Consider the following 20,263-nt stretch of genomic DNA (forward strand, 5'->3'; position numbering starts at 1 on the left):
CGAGGGGCCATGGGGGACCCCTCCCGGGACCTGGGCTTCTGGGAGAATCTCCCGGTGTACAAGAAAGGATGGTGGGGATTTCCCCAGCTGGGACGGGGACAGGCACGGCTCGGGGCTGCAAAGCTGCAGGGGACACCACCAGGCAGCAGGAAGTGTCCAGGTCAGACACTCAGGGTGAAACCCCAGCAGCGGCCTCCGCTCCCCCCGGGGGCTCTGCTCGGAGTCACCGCACGTGCCCCGGGCTTCTAGGCTGCCCCGACCAGAGCTGCCCCTCCCCAAAGCACACTCAGCCCCGCTTTCCAACCCTAGACTGTCCTGTGTCTTTATGGGTTTCAGACCTCATCTTCCTCCCTTACGAGAGCTGGGACTGTGTTCCCTGAGGCTGGCAGGTGCTCGATAGTGGTTGTTGAGTGAACGAAAGAGGACAGAGGCGACTTAGCAGATGAGAGGGACAGATGGACGGAGACGAGAGAAGCAGCAAACGTGAGGGGCCAGAGGCCAAGATGTTCTCCTCGTCTATGGGTCTTGGTTCGGCAATGCCCGGAGAGTCTGGAATATTTTTGATTATCATCACTGGCTGGAGGGGGTGGGGGGAAGGTGGAGGTGGTGGTGCTGGAGTCCAGTGGGGAGAGACCAGGGATGCTGCTAAACGTCGTACAATGCACAGAACAGCCGCCCATGACGAAGAATGACCTGTCCCCAATGTTAAATGGGCCGAGGACGAGAAACCCAAATTTGAAGGCATCTCTTCCTGGAAGCCCCCCTAGATTTGACATGCCTACTGTCCCCTCCCCTCCAATTCTTCTCTTCTCCACCTCCCAATACTAAGAGAGGATGGCTCTAGGCGAGGTGAGCCCGGCTTGTGCTGGGGATGGGGGTCAGGATTCCGGGACACCCTCACTTCCTAGTGACCCCAGGTGCCCCGTCCCAGGAGCTGAGATTCTGTGCCATCACAGTGGATGTGCTCCTTTCTGCCCAGAGCACCGAGGTCAGGGCCGGGGGTCGAGGTGGGGGTACGGTCAGGGTTGGGGCTGGAGGTGGATGAGGGCCCCTGACCGTGCCGGACCCCCGCCTTGTTCTGGCTGGACCCAGGCTGGGCGACGGGCGAGCCCCAGCCCCAGGGTGGAGGAGCCCTCGGCCTGAAAGAAGAACCGGCCCTTTCGGCTCTCCGGCCCACATCCGCACCATTTCCTGTTTTTTCCCCCAGACATGAGCAGAGACGCGTGGGGTTGACACCACAGAAGGGAGGGGCCAGGGCGATTGCGTGACTGCGTCCTCTTGGTCCCCAGAGTCCTGGGTTGAGGTTTTGCCCCCAAAGCATCCCACTTCTCTGAGCCTTGACCTGGCGACTCGGGCTCCCAGTAGGGAACCAGCTTGATGGGCCCTGCAGGACATGGTACGGCCGGTGGGCATGGGGCGGGCATGGGGTGGGCACCGGGCTCCACAGATGTCCCGGAGGCTCGGGAACACATCCCCCACCATGGCCCTAACCTCCACCTGAAGACCCCCTGCCCTCGTGTCCTGCTTCGGCACAGTCCAACAGGACTTGCTGCCCAGCTCCCTCCTCCTTCCTCACTGTGCACCCCGCTGGCCACCCAGACATCCCGGCGAGACCCAGGCACTTCTGTGGCTCTGCAGCCCCCCGCCGCCATGCCCACGGCTTGTCCATTGCCAAGCCTTCTCGTCCACCTTCGTCACACCAGCCTGCTTTTCTCCATCCACAGGGCTGCTGCCCCAGCCCCTCCTTTGCCCCCTGCACCAGGCAGCAGCCCCCTCTTGGGGCTCCCCCTGCCCATCCCTTGTCCACCCAGGAGCCCCCAGGGACCTCTTTCTGATGCTCCTCTACTTACAAGGTTCCTCCTCTGCCCCTTGGCAACCCCGCGATGGGTTCAATTAGCTAAGGTCAAGGTTGAGAGGGCCGGTGGCCCACAAATGAGCAGCCTTACACCTCCACATCACTCATTCAGCAGGCGTGCCCTGAGGCCGCCTCACCCCCAGGCTTGGGAATGCGTGTGATGGACACGGCAGTTCCCAGCCAGGCCCCTCCCAGCCATGGTGCGGGTCAGGCATCCGTGTCCAGCCCCCGTGGACAACCCGGCCCCATCTGATTGGGAAGTGGGATGTGGGGCCTCAGGCGGGTGTCTGGGAAGTGGGGTGGCAAACCTGGGGTGGGGAGGCTGCCCATCCAGGAGTGGGGGTTTGTGAAAAGTGGGAGAGGGTCCCCCAACTGGGAGTGGGGAGGAGGCTAAGGGTCTGGGAACACATTTTAGGGAGGACGAGCTGGGCGGGCACTGCTATTTGTGAGCAAGTTACTTAACCTCTCTGTGCTTCCCATAGGTTAGCACATAACTTACCTACAGGAAAGTGATAGACAAAGGTATCTATCCCTTAGGGGGACGGTGAAAATTGAATGTGTGAACACCTGCGAGACACTAAACCATTTTCAGCACATTTTGCTACTAAATTGTCAGTGCCCTGGTGGCATAATGGTCGAGTGCCCAGTCGCCTCGCTTGCAGGTCCACCTCTAGGACTGACCACCTTCAGAGCTTCTGGAGTGAGGCTCAGCGTCTCTCACCCTCAGTTCGCTCACCTGAGAAAGATAAGAATAGCGCAGAGCTCACCGGGTTGGTGGAGGGTCAAAAGAGACGATGCGTGGAATGCGACGATCCGGGTGGCAAGTCCCTAATTAGAGCAGTGAAAATAGAAGCTGAGGACAGGTCGACTTTCAGAGGAAGGCATCTCTCCTATTTAGAGCTGACCCCCTTCCCAGGGCCTGTGTAGTGCCTGCTGACCTCTCCAATTGCTTCCATCTGATCAGAAGGAGAGACACACTCAAAACTCACGTAAGTGTGTGAGTCTGCGATTGTTGTTCACGTGTGTGACTCTGTGTGAATATGTGTGTGATTTTTTAAAAAGATTTATTTATTTATTTCTCTCCCCTTCCCTCCCCACCCCGGTTGTCTGTTCTTTGTGTCTATTTGCTGCGTCTTCGTTGTCCGCTTCTGTTGTTGTCAGCAGCCTGGGAATCTGTGTTTCTTTTTGTTGCGTCATCTTGTTGTGTCAGTTCTCCGTGTGTGCGGCACCATTCCTGGGCAGGTTGCACTTTCTTTCATACTGGGCAGCTCTCCTTACGGGGTGCGCTCCTTGCGTGTGGGGGTCCCCTACGCAGAGGACACCCCTGCGTGGCACAGCACTCCTTGTGCTCATCAGCACTGCATGTGGGCTGCGTGTGACTGTATGTACATCTGTGTGAATATGACTGTGTTTCTCTGTGAGCGTACATGTGAGAGTGTTGCACATGCATGACTGTGTCTCTGTGTGGATGTGTACGCACATGTGTGACGGTATATGTGTGAGGGCAGTGTTTTTGAGTGTGTACACACATGTGCAAATGTGTGTGATTGCACCTGTGTGTAATGTGCACGCATGTGCACACATGTGTGTCTGCGAGCATGTGATTGTGCGTTTGCCTGTGTGAATGCATGTGCATGTGGTTGTGTCTTGTGTGAGGGTACACATGAGTGTGTGCAGGTGTGTGAATGTGCGCATGTGGGGCTCTGTGACTGTGCGCACACATGCCGCATGTGACCTGGGTGGGTGCACGGGCATACGTGAGTGTACGTGTGGTTGTGTATAATAGCGTGTGCATGTGTGAGTGTGTGTTGGGGGGGGAGTAGACATGAAAGGCTTCTTGGAAGGGGGGTGGCTGGGCTGAACCTGGAGGGCAGGGGTCCACAGGGAAGTTTGCTAGAGGGTGGTCAGCGTGGACAGAAAGGGGACGTGGCTCGGGGGTGTGCATGCTGGCCAGCTCCCGTGACCCAGCAGAGGAGGTAAGTCTGGTGCTGGCAGTGGACAGCGGAGGCCACAACCAGAAGTGGGGCTTCCCAGGTTCAGAAAGATGGCCCGGCCATGGCACCCAGCACACTGGCATTTTGCCAGCAGCCACCCACCAACTGGGGCGCCGTGTCCCAAAGAGGTTATGCAAACAGGCTCCTCCGCCTAACAGCCTGGTTCCAGTTCCGGTCCCACCAGCGGTGATGTGGACAAATGACTTACCCTTTCGGTACCCCAGTCCCACCGGGAAAGGCCAGGGCAGGAAAGGCCTTGCCCCGCTGACACCCTATCCCAGCAGGGGTTAACGGAGCACCCACTGCCGGCTCAGGCTGGCGCATGTCCAGCTGGCTGCTCTTTCACTGTCACGGCTGCAGGGAAGGGACACGTCTGACCTCCACCCAAACTGGCAAAAGGCGCTGGCTTGAGCTGCCGTTCATTAGAGCCTGGCTGCCCCCCAGCCCTGCTGCACCAAGGCTCAGAGAGGGGAAGCCACTTGCCCATTGTCACACAGCTGGGGGTAGCCAGGAGGCCCTGAGGCACATTGGACCCAGACAACCATGCACTTTGGCACATAGTGGGTGCTGCATGAGTCCATTGCTGAAAGGACTTTAAGGTCACCTGGGGGCACATTGGAAGAAGGAGCCAGCCAAGAGGTGGGTGACAAGAGTTGCTGTATTTCCCAGCAGGACCTGGCACAAGAGCAGGCACCTGGTACATGTGCCAGCTCTGAAGACCCACTGTGCGCAGCTGTGCCGAAAGCCTCATGTGCATTAGACTCTCCTTTGACCCTACCCCAACTCCCTGAGTTGGCTGCCGCCATGATCACCCTTTTACAGAGCGGGAAACAGACTCGGAAGTGTTGAGCCCTGGCTGAGGTGGTACAGGCAGTATTAGAAACAAGTCCTGGCTGCAGTGGAACAGGCAGAGATGACACGAGAGCGGAAAATGATCTCGGGGTTTATTGTGCACCAGGCTTTATCCACAGCACTTTACATACTCATGCAAAGCTCACCACCACTCTAGAGTATAGGTGTGATTAAAATCATCTTGTGGTCGAGGTGGACAGGTTCAGGCAGATTAAGCCACTTGGCCACAGTCACACAAGTGTGCAACTATTGAGCACTGGCTGTGTACCTCATGTGTGACGGGCCCTGGGGCATCCCGCTTCTGGTTTCAGGTCTGTGACCCTCCATACCCGCTGCCTCTCCCAGGTAGCCACAACACTGACTCCTGGTGGTGGGCTAAAAAATAAAATAGTCAGCCCATGGTGCCCCAGCACCCCGGGTCCCAGAGGCTGTTCTGTGCCAATAACGAGAAGTTGGTGTCTCACTTTAAATCTCATTAGAACCCAGATCCCAGCTTAAGCTGCGACTGTACCCCTCAAGTGGAGTGCCTGGGCAGGTGGTGAGCAACCCATCACCCGGAGAGTCCAAGCAGGGCTGCCATGGAGGAGCATCCCTATGCAGGTGGGAGGACCCTCTGGTGCTGATACTGGTGGTAGCAGGGGCCCTGAGGCCCTGCCTTATGCCCAGGAGAGGAGGGGGGCTCCTGGGTCCCTCTTTGGAAAGGAGGGTGAAATTTCTAGGAAAGGCCCAGGATGGGGGTGGGGGGTAAGCCCCGACTGGATTTCCTGGCCCAGGGCCAGTCAGGAGAGGGAAGCAGCAGGCCCCTCCCTTCTCTGACTCAACACTCTCCTGACCAAAAACGGCTCCAGCCAGGGGGCCGGGAGCCCGATGGCTGCGGAGGCCAAGCGGAGTGGGGATCCAGAACAAATGGAACCCAGCAGGACGGGTCCCCAGAGCCAGGGTGAGGGGATGGGGCCCCAAGCTAGAGCCTCGGGGGGGCGGGCAGGTGTTGGGAGTGAGACCTGGGGGAGGTGACATCTGAAGGGGCTGGGGAGGGGCTCAGTGGAGAGGGATGGCCTGAGACCCATGTCCTGGCTTGGGGTGGAGATAAGCATCAGGGTAGACCTAGAGAGCCTGGGGGTCAGAGGGGAAGGGGCAGGAGAACCCAGCCATCTGGGGGTGAGGGCATTTGGGGGTTATAACTGAACCCGCAAAAGGGGGGTGATCATAAGAGTTAAAAATGAAAGCTGGGTGCTATCTGAGGAGGGGGCCCTAAGGAGGAGGATCTCAGCTCCTGGTCCCAGGTCAGTTGTTCTGTACAGTGACCTGGACCCAAATCAGGCCTGAGTATGGCCAAAGGGAGTGGTGGACAGTGGAGCTGGACAGACAGAGGGCCAGAGGGGCAGCCTCAGAGATGCAGAGGTGGACAAAGGTCAGAGGGACAGATGGGATGCTGCGGACGGACAGGGGCGCGGAAAGCTAGCACATGCTGGGATGGCGTGCAGAGGAGGTCGGGGGTCCACTGAGACCCTCTGCTTTGGCGAAGGCTCAGGACAGGTCTCCAGGATGTTGGGGCTCTGGGTGATGATAAGACAGGCAGAGCTAGAGCCCAGTTTCAGCTTGCGGCCCTGCACCCGTAGATGTCGAGACCCTTCCCAGGAAGCCGTGCTGCAGGCAGGGGACGCGGCTCATGCTGCTGGGGCTGCTGACCACCGCGCTGTGGGCCGTGCTGCTGACGCTGCTTCTCCTGTGGCGTGAGGACACCCCCAGGCCCACACATCCCCCCAGCCCTCCCTGGGTCCCTCCCAGAGCCTGGGGAGCTAACACACCGTTTCCCCATGGGGAGCCCCATTTTCCCCTGGGGCTCCCACCTTTACCCTGACAGCCCCTATCGCCCAGCACCCCCATCTCCCACCCTTTCAGCACCTCCCATGTGTTTGGTCCATCCCCAGCTGGTGTGTGGGGAGGGAGGGGTGATGGGGACATCTGTCAAGCTCTCCTCTCCCCTTTTCTTACCTCTCCCTCTCCAGACTGGGACACTGCCAAGAACCTGAAACAGCTGCACGAGACCGCGTTCCGGAACGGTACGGAGGGCCGAGGGCGGGGTCCCAGCACCTGGCTCCCATCCTGCTCCTGCCACTGGCTGCTGTGGGCCCTGGGGGAAAGAATGTCCCTCTCTGGGCCTCTGTGTCCCCTGAGGAACTGAGGGTCAGCCTGTGTTACCCCCTTCCTTGGGGTGAAAACTCAGAGTGGCTTGGAGGGGAGGGCCCTGGCGAGTGCCTGGTAGAATGTTACTATCTGTAGCCAGGGGGCCTTATGTAACCCTTCCACGCCTCCGTTTCCCCCTCTGTTAAAGGGGTGTAATTTTCGTGCCACGAGGTGGGAACGAGCTAGGACTTGTGAAGCACTTAGAGCAGTGCCTGTTGTCCAATAAGCTTGCTTGAATGCCAGCTGCTTTGATCTTCAATTCTGTGGGGGGTGGAGGAAGATGTGCACATCCATTCTGTCCTTAACTGTATTTTTGTGAGTTGTTTCCCACCCCCCAAAAGGTAAAGCAAAAAAAAGCAGCAGCCATTGTGGTGGATTAAGGTGCTGAGTTAGGTTAAGAGAAATTTTCTCCTAGTTTCTAAACGTTCTTTGATGTGTGATTTATTTCACAGTGAGAAACATTCCTAAAAAAAAAAAAAAAAGCCAGAAAGCAGTGGCCATTGTGACTAAGTGAGGGGATCCCTGGCCCCTGAACTTGGGGCTAGAGTGAGGTTGGGGGTGGGTTTCCGGGATCCGCCTCTCCAGACACTGAGGACCCCTCTTCTCTCATGCTGCCCCAGTCTCTCGAGTTTCCAAGAGCCTGGAAAGAGAAAAGAATGACCGTCTGGCCCAGAAATCCCAGGGTGAGCACTTTCAAGCTGGAATCTGGAGCACAGAGCTGGGGGGGGGGGGCAGGTGGTGGCTTGGATGTCAGGGGGGCGTAGATGGTGCTATAGACCTACTGTGTCCCTTCCCACGGACTGCAAAATGAATGGGCAGCCCTAAAAGGCCAGTATGAGGCCAGGGAGGGGGGTGGGAGTTGGTGGGAGGCTCGCAGGACTTGCTTATGGCTAAGCCCCCTCCCCTGCCACCAGCTGCTCAGATGGCTCAGAACCTGGCGAGAATCCAAGCTGAACAGAATAGAATGGAAAATCAGGGTGAGAGACTGGCAGTGGGGTCGAAAGTGGGGTTGGGGGGTGTCAGGTTGACCTGGGGCCAGACTGAGGGTGGGGGGTGGTGGTGTCCCAGAGCCACAGGGAACCATGAGGCTGGGGGCCGGGCTCGGGGACTTTCCAGTTTATCTGAACTGTCCTAAAAGCAGCTTTCCACCCATCTGCCCACCCAGAAGCTGAGCTGTCCCGGAACCTGGATGAACTTCAAACTGATCTGAGCAACTTCAAGTCCAAGAGTGAGGCTTGGGAGGGGATGGGGGGAGCAACCAGGAAAGGGCCCTACAAGTCCATCTGTTAACACTAACCCTAACCTCCCCGTTCACCCAAGGCTTGAATGAGAGGCGCACAGACAAAGACTCACTGGACAGACTCCAGGAAGAGGTGATGAGGTTGCAGATAGAGCTACGGGAGTTGAACGGTGAGTGCTGTATGCATGCGTGTGCGCGCGTGCGAAAGTGTGTGTCTGCACGCAGATCTGGGTCTGGGCATTTTGGCATATGTGCATGTGTGACGACATATGTGTGTGATGGGAGGCAGTCTGACGATGTATTTGTGTGATGTGGGTGTGCTTGTGGGACACAAACAAAGGTTTGGGTGTACATGGAATACACAGTTGAGGTGCATGTGGCAACATGGGTTGTGTGTTTGCGTGGGGGACGGCAGGGCAGATGAGGGGCACACAGGCACCCCCTTGCTGATGCCAGCTGTTTCCCTCCACCGGTTTGGGAGGTCTCCCCACACTTTTTCCTCCTCCAGGTAAAAGCATTCCTGCATTCACCATCACTGGTTTCTCTTTGCTCCCCTGTCCTCCACCCAGCATGGCTTCACAGAGGGACAACAGTAGGATTCCCTTAACCATGACCCTCTGGAAGACCGAGCTTGCCTGGGGGCAGGAGAGGGGGACCCCTGCAGTCAAAGGGTGATGGTGATGACGCTGGCATCTTCCCTGGGGGTGGCAGAGATGGAGGTGGTGTTGGTGGTTGTGAGGGTCACATGGTGGCACCCAGAGGTTGCACAAAGACCAGATTGTGCCTTTAACCTTGAGTAGGAACCTGAGCTGTACAGCCTTTCGGGTGGCTTTTTTGCATGTCCTGTGGTCCGACCCCTTGGTTTCTGACCTCCCTCCTCTGGGAAGTCCCAGCTGCCCCAATTAGGTAAGAGAAGAGGAAGGATCTCTGCTTGGTGTAAAGAGGTCCTGTCCCCTGGGCTGGGATGTGGTGCGGCTTTGGGAATTCCAGCAAGAAACCCCGCTGTGCTCATTCTGGGGCGTAGGTGGGTCAGGATCAGGCTCACTTCCCACAGTTGACCTCCCCTTTCCTTCCCAGATCCTGAAGTCCCCACAGATTTGGCCCCATAACCAGGGGGTCCAGCTCTGGGGGCTGCCTCTTGGTGACCATGCGGCAAACATCCAAAGCACCTACCCCAAAGTTTTCTTTAAGGAGCCGGAGATGTTCTCTTCCTGTTTTTTTAAAAGATTTATTTATTTATTTATCTCCCCCCCCCCCCCCATTGTCTGTTCTCTGTGTCTATTTGCTGCATCTTCTTTGTCCGCTTCTGTTGCTGTCAGCGGCACAGGAATCTGTGTTTCTCTTTGTTGCATCATCTTCTTGTGTCAGCTCTCCGTGTGTGCAGCGCCATTCCTGGGCAGGCTGAACTTTCTTTCATGCTGGGTGGCAATCCTTACGGGGCACGCTCCTTGCGTGAGGGGCTCCCCTACGCGGGGGACACCCCTGCATGGCAGGGCACTCCTTGCGCACATTGGCACTGCGCATGGGCCAGCTCCACACAGGTCAAGGAGGCCCGGGGTTTGAACCGCGGACCTCCCATGTGGCAGACGGACACCCTAACCACTGGGCCAAGCCCGCCGCCTCTCTTCCTGTTTTAATGCTGCTCCCCTCAAGGGTTACATACTGATTATTGTTTCGTGTGCCACAAGCACCTCCAGCTCTGATCTCAAACTGCTGTGGACTCCAGATCCCTTAGAAAAATTCAACCAAGGCTACAGAATCCTCCCTAGATGTTATTATAAGAAAATCTATTATAAATCAATAGTGTGCTGATGCAGTAATGGTGGATTTAATCTCCCACCTGGTAATGTTGGTGACAGTGGCAGTGCCTGAAAGCTTCTTGAGTGTGGCGGCAGGGAGTAAGAGACAAAGATGGCTCCATGGAGAGGGTATGGGGACCCAAGACCCCTGCCCTCCTGTCCCTAACCAATCCCTTCAACTAGAAGAAAATAATCTCAATTTCCCAGAAAGTGGCCAGGAGTGTTGGTATCGAGGTGCTGGCAGTAATGATGGCCGGAGCTCTTACTGGAGCAGTTTGTGGGTGACTGCCTGTGCAAAAGTGATGGTGGTCTTGACCACACTGCTGTCTTGTGCTGCTGTTGGCACTGATGGTTAAGATGTGGTTGGTAATGTTGGTGATGAGGATGTGTTGCTGGCAAGAGTGGGTGTCTGTGATGATGTTGGTGATAAAGATGTTCCTAATGGTGGTGGCATTTGTGGTAATGGTGGTTGAGGTGTTGCTGGCCAGGAGGCGTTTGTGGTGATGGTGTTGCCAGTTGAGGTGTTCATTGCTATGGAGGTGTGGGGGTGATTAACTGTAAAGGTGCTGCTGGCCATGAATGCATTTGTGGAGATGGTGTTGGTGGTTGAGGGGCTGCTAGTCATGAAGTGTGTAGCAGTTTGATATGATTATGAATTCCAAAAATCAATACTGGATTATGTTTGTAATCTGGTCTGTACCTAGGCATGATTAAGTTATGATTAGGGCTTTTGATTGGGCCACATTATTAGGGTGTTGAGTCCCCACACACCAAGGGCATGGCAAAGCAGAGTTGGAGGGTTTCTAATGTTGGAGTTTTGATATTGGAGTTTGATGCTGAAGTCTTAAGCTGGAGCCCCAGGAAGTAAGCACACAGAGAAAAAGAGAAGCAAGCCCCAGGAAGAGAGAACCTAAACCAGGAGAAGAACAGAGAGGAATAGAAATGGCTCCTTAGACACCACAAAAATCCCAGGGAGAGAGACAGAGCTGTTCATCTGATAATCTACAACTGACCTTGTGGAGAGAGGCAAAGTCTAGAGAACCTCATAGTCTACAGCTGTCCTTGTGAAGAAAACAGAGGATCTGAGCCCAAAGGAAACCAGGCAGCTTGAACTGTCACAGACGTTGGCAGCCATCTTGCTCCAACATGTGAAAATAGACTTTGGTGAGGGAAGTAACTTATGCTTATGGCCTGGTATCTGTAAGCTCCTACCCCAAATAAATACCCTTTATAAGAACCAACCAGTTTCTGGTACTTTGCATGAGCATCCCTCTGGCTGATTAATACAAGGTGTTTGTGGTGATGGTATTGGCGGTTGAAATGTTCCTCACCATGGAGTCATGTGTGGCAGTGGTATTTGCAGTTAAAGTGCTACTGGCCATACAGTGTGTGTGATGATTGTGACTAAGGTGTTTCTGGCCATGGATATGTCTGTGGTGATGGTCTTGGTGGTTGAGGTGTTGCTGGCCATGTGGTGTGTGCAGAGATGGTGTTTGGTGGTGGAGGTGTTCCTTGCTGTGGAGGCTCCTATGGCGATGGTGTTAGTGCTGAAGAGTTGCTGGATGTGAGGTGTTTGTGGCAATAGTGTTGGTGGTTGAGGTACCTGCTGGCTGACCATATGCTATTTGTGGAGATGGTATTAGTGTCGGAGACATTGCTTGTCATGGAGATGTCTGTGGTGACTGTTGGTGGTTGAAGTGTTGAGCTATGAGGTATTTGTGATGATGTTGGTGGTTCACGTGCTGTTGGCCATGGGGTGTTTTCTGATAAGGGAGTTGGCGGTTGAGGGGTTGCTGGCTGTAAGGTGTTTGTGGAGATGGTATTGGTGGTTGAAGGGCTGCTGGCATGAGGCCTCTGAAGAGATGGTACTGATGACTGAAGTGGTTCTGTACATGAGGTATTTGTGGTGGTGCTGGTGGTTGAGGTGCAGCTGGTCGTGCAGTGTTTGTGGTAATGGTGTTGGCAGTTGAAGAGCTGCTGGCTGAAGATGTGTCTGTGCTGATGGTCTTATAGTTACAGTGCTGCTGGCCATGAGGTGTTTCTGACAATGGTGTTGGCTGTTGAGAGGCTGCTGGCTGTGAGGTGTTTTTGGAGATGGTGGTGGTGGTGGAGGTGCTGCTAGCCATGAAGTGTTTGTGGTGATGATGACAGTGGAGGTTGACTGTGAGGTGTCTGTAGAGATGGTGTTGGCAGTGGAGGCTGGCCATGAGGTGTCTGTGGAGATGGTGTTGGTGGTGGAGGTGCTGCTGGCCATGAGGTGTATGTAGTGACAGTGGTGGTGGAGGAGCTGCTGGCATGAGGTATCTGTGGTGATGATGGCAGTGGATGCTGGCATGAGGTGTTTGTGGAGATGGTGTTGGTGATGGAGGTGCTACTGGCCATGAGGTGTGTGTAGTGACAGTGGTGGTGGTGGAGGTGCTGCTGGCATGAGATATCTGTGGTGATGATGGCAGTGAAGGCTGGCCATGATGTGTTTGTGGAGATGGTGGTGGTGGTGGAGGTGCTGCTGGCCGTGAGGTGTTTGTGGAGATGGTGGTGGTGGTGGAGGTGCTATTGGCATGAGGTGTTTCTGGAGATGGTGTTGGTGGTGGAGGTGCTGCTGGCCGTGAGCTATCTGTGGAGATGGTGTTGGCAGTGGAGGTGCTGCTGGTACAAGGTGTTTGTGAAGATGGTGACAATGGAGCCTGTTTGACCCTCTGCTAGGCTCTGGGGTGGGTCTGCTTACAGCCCGAGCCCCAGGAACAACTCCAGGAGAAGTGCTGCCGCTCATTCTGTCCACTCTGTCCACTCTGCCTACTTCGGTGCCCACCACGGTCGTCCCCCTGAGCCTCTCCTCCACCCCAGGCTCCATGTGCAGCACATGCCCAGAGAATTGGGTCAACTTCCAGAGGAAGTGTTATTACTTTGGGGAGGGTGCCAAGACCTGGATCCAGGCCAAGTACACCTGCAGTGACCTGCAAGGGCGGCTGGTCAGCATCCACAGCGCCGAGGAGCAGGTGGGCCTGGGCTCTGCAAGAGGTGCAGTGGGTGGCGGCGGGGGGGTGGGGAAGGGAGGACCCAGGTGCAGCTCCCCATCCTCTGGCCCTGTCCTGCCCCCAGGACTTCCTAACCAAACATTCCAGCTGGAAGGGCTCCTGGATTGGCCTTCGGGACCTGGACATAGAGGGGGAGTTTATCTGGATGGACGGGAGTCCTGTGGACTACAGGTAAGGAGGGGGAGATGGGGAGGAACAAGACCAGCACTCAGAGAAAGGGAACCTCTGCGTTGAGAAAGGAAGAAATTCGGGGGCAGGGGCCCCAGGGAAACTTCTGGAATGCAACTGAGGTTGCCAGACCCAGACTAGGCTGCAGCAGGGGCCTAGGCTCAGAAAGGGGATATCTATGCTGCCGGGAATGGGATGGGGCAGGGGTCTCCTTGCTCTCCTGCCTCCCCTGACCTGAAGTCTTTTGTTCCAGCAACTGGCGGCCAGGGGAACCCAACAACGGGGGCCTGGGTGAGGACTGTGTGATAATGCTGGGCTCCGGGCAGTGGAATGACGGCTTCTGCCGCAGCGAGCAGAGCGGCTGGGTGTGCGACAGACTGGCCACATGCTGAGTGCCGCCACGTCACCTCGGCCTCCCCTCCCCACATCGGCCTCCCCACATCGCTGGGACCTGTTCCCAGCCCTTAACCCTGACAGCACCCCGCCCACCCCAGGCGGACCTCCCTCCACCCCCTACATTGCTCCCCCATCTTGCCCCCATCAACCCTTCCTGTGAGAACAGCCAGGTCCAGAGCAGGACGCTGAGAACCCCCCGAGTGAAGGGTTCCAGAGGCATTTTCTCTGGCCCTTAATGGTGGTCTGAGGAGACCCAGGCAACTGGCCTGTTCCCATCTCCCACAGATGCCCTCATGGCCCGCCTCTCCTCCTCAGCCCAGCTGGCCAGGTGTTGAGTTTCCTGAAGGCTAGAAGGTCCCTCCCTGCTTCCTGCCAGTGGGGACACCAACCCCTCACCCCAGTCCTCACTGCAGACCTCAGCATGCTTCCTCTAAGACCCCCACTTCCCCTCCCTCCCCAGCCTCACAGGGAGAGACCCCAGGCTCAGCAGGGTCCCTACACTCTGCTGCATCAATAAAATGGAGTGATGCTGATGGGCCCTCACATGTCAATAAAATGCGAGCTGGGGATTTCAGCATTTGGTGCCTGAGCACAGGGGCAACCCAAGTGGGATTCGTACCCTCCCCGCCATTTTTTCCTCCTTCATGCACAAGAAAGTGACTCGCCTGGTGATTAGGACATTGGAGTCCACCCCCCTGGGACTCCAGATGAGGAAACAGCCCACTCTGAGATTAGCTCCCCAGCCTGCAAACAGGCTCCTGGGGGGAGGACACGAGTCGGCACGGGGAAGGTGCTCAGGACCCAGGCCTGCTGGTACACAGAAGTTGCTCAGTAAGTGCTGACCAGCTGGAGAGGGAGGGGCATGGGGAGAGCCCCTGCCCTGGCCTTGAAAGGGAGGAGCTAGTCCTGCTGACGGGATTCTCCAGCCCTCTCCCCACATCTGCGTCCAGGCATCCTGAGGTCCAGTTGTGGCCAAGCAGGCAGAGGTCAGGGAGGAGCATGGACAGCTAGAGCGTTGGAGTCAGGGCCAGGTTGGAAGCCCCAGGCCATCTCTCTCCCTGCCACCCACTCCCAGACTCACCCCACCCCCACATCGCCCCTCCTAGGACTCCAGGCCGGAAGCTGCCTGCTCTGCCCACCAGGGGGCCGCAAGGTTCCATCCCAGCAGTTGCCCAGGCTGAGGATGAGGCCAGCCTTTGGCTGTCTTCTCACCGCCAACTTCAAATCTCTAAGAAAACCCCAAGGGCTCTCCCATCAAAACACATTCAGATAGATAAATAAATTTTTAAAAATTAAAAGAAAATAGAAAAAGGAAAAAAAAAACAAAACCCACACAACTCAGAACTCGCCCACACTCACTCCCACCCACAGGCACCTTGGTCCAAGACCCCATTTCTGCTCACCTGGACTGTACAGTAGCCTCCTCCCTGGGCTCACTCTCATCACTCCACTGATCCCAACCCTTCCAAAGGTTTCCTACCTGCTCAGAGGAAAAGCCAGAGTCCTGCAGGCCTGTGTGTGACCGCAGCACCCTCCCCACACCTCCCCTCCCCAACTTCATTTCCTCCCTCTCCTCCCCCCACCAGCCTTGAACCCATGCAGGCTTGCTCCTGCCCCAGGGCCTTTGCATTCGCTGTTCCTCCTGCCTGGAACACTGCTCCCATCTCCTGCCACATCACCAGGGTTTATTCCTTCAAGCCTTGGTTCAAAACTCTCCTTCCTGGTAAGGCCTATCTGGAGTGCCCCTCCACCCCATTTGAAATTCCACCCCTAATCCCCAGTTCCCTTCCCTCCACTCTGGTCCTTTTCTCCTTGTAACAAAACAGTTAACCTACTGATCGCTTGTTGCCCTCCCCTGTTGAGAATGTGTGGTTCACGAGTGCCAGGCCCTGGCACACAGTAGGTGCTTAAGGGCTGTCAGTTTTCTCTTGCAGCCTTTCTGCTGGGTGAAATGAGGTGATGCCGCCTGCCTCAGGGACTGGCGCCTGGCCAGTCCACCATTCACTGAGAGCGCCAGTGGATCTTTGACTTGTGCCCAAAGCATTCCAAGTCAGGCCATGTGGCTGGAAACTGCCTGATCACAGCCTCTTCCTGTCCTTTTTCCCCATCCTTGTTGGCCCCACACTGGGGCCCAGCCCCACGGTCCTACAGCTTGTGCCAAGCCCTGTCCACCAGTCCCCGACCTCACGCTCAGCAGGGAGGAACAGGCCCTGGGCCCCCTCTCTCGGCTCATCTCCTCTCACGCATTTTTCTGGCCATGCCACTTCAGCCTCCTCCCTCTTGCTCCTCAATCTGCCCCCACCCCACCCCGCCCCATCAGGCCCTGGAAACCACTTTCTCCAGGGTCCCTGAGGACCTTGGGCTGCTACGCCCAAAAAACACTCCTGCAGTTTCCCATGGAAACCCAGCTTCCCAAGCAACACACCTGCTGGGTCTCCCACCTCCTCACAGCCCAGGGCTCCAGCCACCTCCTCCAGGCCTCCCTCCTGAACTCACACCCCAAGTCCCCAGACCTGAGCACCTGGCGCCTCCTAGTCGTTGCCACCACACCCTCTCGCAGCAATCCTCCCCTCTTCTCTCTCCCAACCCTGCATTATTCCCCAGCTATTTCTTTATCCCCTGCTATATGCTATACCCTCTGCTAGACCTGGTAGAAGCTCAAGGTTTCCATCTGCCTTTGGTGACCTTCAGTGTGCTGAAGCCCAGCCCGGTCCACCTGTCCTGCTGGGACGACCAGAATTACGCACCCCTCCAACCATGCCCACTTATCCCTGGTCTCCCCATCCGTGCCACCCACCCCATGCAGCTGGATCAAGCATCCTGAAACAGCAAATCAAACCACTCCACACTCCACCCCAACACTGTTTTTCTCAGAAGCAGGGAGGCGGACCATATTGAAAGTACCTGTGATTCCTCTGCAGAAGAGACTTACTTGTTCAGGCCCCAAGGGCCAAGGGAGCTTCCCACCAAAAGCCTACAAGGACCCACCTCGGGGAGGAGGAGCAGTTGGGGGGCAGGGAGGTGCTAGTGGTGGGCAGAAGGGAAAGGCACATTCCCAGAGGTGTGATAATTTTTTTAACAAGGCAAATGTGCTCAGGTACCAATTGTGCATTTCCAAATTAACTTAAAAACACTTGAAAGCATCCAGATGAATCTGAAGTAATCCTTACCCTTGGAGAACCAGCTCCAGGGAACCTGTTAGTAAAGCAGATTCTCCAGCCTATTCCAGACCGGGAAAATCTGCAACCCTGGGGGTGGGGCCCAGTCACCAGAGTTCAAGCCCTCCAGGTGACCCTGCTGCTCAAGGGTGGGAACCACTGCTTTGCCAATGCCACTCGAAGAATCACCTGGGGAATCCTGCTAAAAGTCGGGAGGTGTGGGTGGCCTGGAATTCGTCATTTCTGGACAGTTCCTGGGTGACAGTGACACTGCGGGTCCTTGGACCACAGTTGGGATTGTAGGGTCTAAAGCAGGAGTCAGTAAACCACCACCTGCCTCCTGTTTCATGGGACCACAGCCACACTGGCTCCTTTTCATACTGTCGACAGCTGCTTTGCCTCTATAATGGTAGGGTGCTGTGGTCAGATGCAGACCCTCTTCTAAGGGAATCTATCAGCTTGATCCCACCCCACCCCCCATCTCTCCAACCAGCTCACGGGCCATTAACTGTGCTTCCCGATGTGACCATGTGACCCCCACCCCAGCCACATCAGCAGCTCCCTCTGCCTACTTTGTCTCCCCACACACATCCTCCTCCCCTTTGTAATGTCAACTTGTTTGGGCCTCCGCATCCCTCACCCACCTGGGCCAAGGTGCTGAGTGACTCCCTGAAGCCCCCCACACAAGACGTCAGACACACTTAGGGAGGGGGCTCTCTGCATCCTTTATCTCCCGAGGGCTCAGCGGCCCTCCAGGGCCCGGTCTCGGGCGATGACTGCCTCCTCGAACTTGATCATGAGGGTGGTGCCCTTATGCCAGTGCGCAGTGACCTTGGCGGGGAAGCCGCTGTGCGTGAGCACCGCCTCCACGATGCCCGCTGTGAAGCTGGCGCAGTTGAGCGTGCTGTTCTCCTTGGGCACGGAGATGTAGGTGTTGATAAGCGGCTCGCGCTCGATGATGTAGAAGGTGCGCGCGTCGTCGTTGGCCTGCTCCAGTTTGTCCGCCTCCTTGCCGAAGAGGGCCTTCCACACGGCGCCCTTGACGAAGAGCAGCGCGCCCAAGACTTTGGTCTCGCGCCGGGCACCCTTCTCGCGCGCCACCAGCGCGTCCAGCACGCGCACGCCCACCTGGCGGCCCAGCGCGGCCAGGCGCGCCTGCAGCTCCGCCACGGAGAAGACCCGGCTCTGGCAGTGCTGAACCAGCTCCGAGAAGAGCAGTGCGAAGGCGCTCAGGCTCACCTCCGTGCGCGGCCGCGCCAGCGCGCGCTCCAGCAGCGCCGACTTCCCGCGCGTGAAACGCGCCTCCATGGCGCCGCCCCTGCAGGGAAGCACAAAAACCAGCGGGTCAGGGGCGATGGGGAGGAGAGCACTGGGAACTGGCCCCCCACCGTTATTCCCACAGGGCTAGAGATAGAGGGAAGGCAAAGCACACACAACCTGCGCGTAAGGAATGCCTCTATTCGCGCGTGGTCAGCAAAGAATAAATGGGGGGCAGCAGGTAGGCCCCTACCCTGGACAGCGTGAGGACTTAGGGATAAACAGGTGGGAGGAGGGGCAAGAGGGTGACCAGAAGGGAGAGCTGGAAGCCACCCGACTACTGGGCTCTGGGGAGTGAGATCTAGTGCTTGAAAAGCGACTTCGTGCCCTCTCCGCCACCAGTGGGGGTAACTAGAGAACCAGAGCACTGAGGAGGGTGCGTGTCAGACCCAAGGCAGGGAGGGGACAAGGATAGGGGGCTGTGAGGTGAGGCGGTCGAGGACAATCGTCGCTCTCCCGCCTGTGCACCAGGGCAGCGACAGCGCTGACTTGCCGCAGGTGAAGCGAACCCCCTGCCGCCCTCGCCTGAAAGCCCGAGAATGGGAGACCCCCTGCGGCAGGAGAGTGTTTCAAGATCAGGCAGCCAGGAGGGTTGGGGGTTTGTGGAATCCCCCAATTCTGCGCCCTCGAGCAAAGCCAACTTGACACGCAAGAAGCGCGGGGGCCTGGGTTCAAAAGAAAGACGACGACGCGGGACCCGGAAAGGGCGATGGGAGCCCCCCGTTTCCAGGGACGGTGAGAAGCTGGAGGGAGAGGGCGGGCTGGGAGTCCTAAGGCCGAGGGAAGCCAGGAGGGGGAGCTGTGATCCTCGCATCCCCGCGCCAGAAGCGGGTACAGAAAGATGGGGAAGGGCGCTGTAGCAACCGAATCCCGATGGGGCGCGGGGACCTCCCTTGGGTGGCTCTGGGCGGGGGGCGGAGGGAGGCAGAGGACCGGAGGACCCCAGGGGCGCCGAGCCACCCACCCACACACACACCGCCCCCCCTACCCGCCCACTGGGATGAGGAGCCACCAGGCTGGGTGAGGTCGCGGCGGGGAGCTGAGGACCCCGCCCCTGCCGTGCAGACTCGAGGCCGCAGGGGCGGGGGGTGCGGAGACCGCCCCATCGACCTCTGCGCCGCGAGGTGTGACCAGAGGGGCCCAGCGGCTGCAGTTGCCCCCGAGGGCCCCGAGGGCCGTAGACCACAGGGGTTCTTGGATGCCTCCCCCTGGGCTGTGGTGCGGGTGGGCGAGCTATGCCGCGGCCGCCGAGACCCCCGGTCCCGCCCGGGGCCCTTCGGGGAAGAAGGAGGAGGGCGGCCGCGAGCCGGAAAGGCGACGACCCTCCTCGCGGCCCCCCTGGGTGAGCCGGGCCCAGCGGACCCCGAGACCCTAGCACAGGACGCACGGGCCCGCGGAGACCGGTGGCGGCGAGGACTAAGCCAGACGCGGGCAGGGGGCGCGGGCGAGCGGGGTCTCACCGAGAACTGCGGCCGCCGGCCCGGCCGAGCTGCTTTACGGCGCCGTAAAAGGCTCAGCGTGCGCAGGCGCCGCAGCAGGACGGGAGGGGCGCGCTCGCGCGGCGATTCCCGGGGACGGGCACTGGAGGGCGCTCGTGTCCGTGGGGCAGGGTGTAGGGGCGCGGCCACCGTCGCTGTTCTCCCCGCGGGCAGGGGCCTCTGTGGCCTTGTGGTCTCATGCTCCAGAGGCTCACGTGGACACCTGCTCAAGGGCACACGTACGCCCTTAGGCAACCATTCTCTTAGAGGCGCATATCCATCCTTTATACGTAGGCTTAGCACTCTTAGGAGCACACACAATCATGGATGCACGCTCAGGGACAAACATACCTCATGGGCACACACTCGCGGGCACAATTACACCCGCGGGTACCTGCTTAAGGGCTCGTGTATATCCATGGGCCCATAAAGGCTTAGGAGACATCATACCCCACAGACCATGCACAGCGGGGGCACTCATCTGTGGGAAGATACACGTTTAAAAGCTCAGGGGCACATCGTGTGCTTATGGGCACACACTCGGAGGCACAGCAACTCAGTTCCACCCTGAGTGCATGTTCACGGCCACATAAGGACATATAGTGGGGCCTTCATTCTCACACACTCATGGGGGCCTGGGGCCCAGCCCTTGGCGTCCTGTCCACACACGCTCATATGTGACTGGCCCCAGCCCCCAAGTCTGAGCACTTGCAGACTCCGCCAATCAGGTTCCAACGCCCCCCTCGCCCAACCCAGACCCCCAACAACCAGTCTGAAAGCCACA

The 20,263-nt window shown here is 57.7% G+C and overlaps 2 protein-coding genes across 5 annotated transcripts; one reads left to right on the top strand and one right to left on the bottom strand.

Moving 5' to 3' along the window:
• Nucleotides 1–2,658: 2,658 nt before the first annotated feature.
• Nucleotides 2,659–14,090, top strand: FCER2 (Fc epsilon receptor II). 4 transcript variants are annotated; one of them, XM_058281909.1, is made up of 11 exons: nt 2,659–2,844; nt 5,181–5,301; nt 6,321–6,434; nt 6,711–6,764; nt 7,509–7,571; nt 7,803–7,865; nt 8,054–8,116; nt 8,209–8,298; nt 12,655–12,923; nt 13,027–13,133; nt 13,384–14,090. In XM_058281909.1, exons 2-11 carry the CDS (start codon nt 5,280–5,282, stop codon nt 13,520–13,522), a joined length of 984 nt encoding a protein of 327 aa, XP_058137892.1. In that variant the 5' UTR covers nt 2,659–2,844; nt 5,181–5,279; the 3' UTR covers nt 13,523–14,090. The 4 variants fall into 4 exon arrangements, with proteins under 4 accessions (XP_058137892.1, XP_058137894.1, XP_058137891.1 ...); XM_058281911.1 differs by having other exon boundaries at nt 12,772–12,923; XM_058281908.1 differs by lacking the exons at nt 2,659–2,844; nt 5,181–5,301 and adding an exon at nt 5,565–5,641.
• Nucleotides 14,091–17,390: 3,300 nt separating this feature from the next.
• TRAPPC5 (trafficking protein particle complex subunit 5) lies at nt 17,391–19,592 on the bottom strand. The gene is made up of 2 exons (XM_004477135.5): nt 19,462–19,592; nt 17,391–18,002 (listed from the first exon to the last, which is right to left on the bottom strand). The coding sequence occupies exon 2, from the start codon at nt 17,990–17,992 to the stop codon at nt 17,426–17,428; it is 567 nt and encodes a 188-aa protein (XP_004477192.1). The 5' UTR covers nt 17,993–18,002; nt 19,462–19,592; the 3' UTR covers nt 17,391–17,425.
• Between the last annotated feature and the right edge of the window lie 671 nt (nt 19,593–20,263).

This window comes from Dasypus novemcinctus, chromosome 19, assembly GCF_030445035.2.
Source record: "Dasypus novemcinctus isolate mDasNov1 chromosome 19, mDasNov1.1.hap2, whole genome shotgun sequence".
Taxonomy (NCBI): Eukaryota; Metazoa; Chordata; class Mammalia; order Cingulata; family Dasypodidae; genus Dasypus; species Dasypus novemcinctus.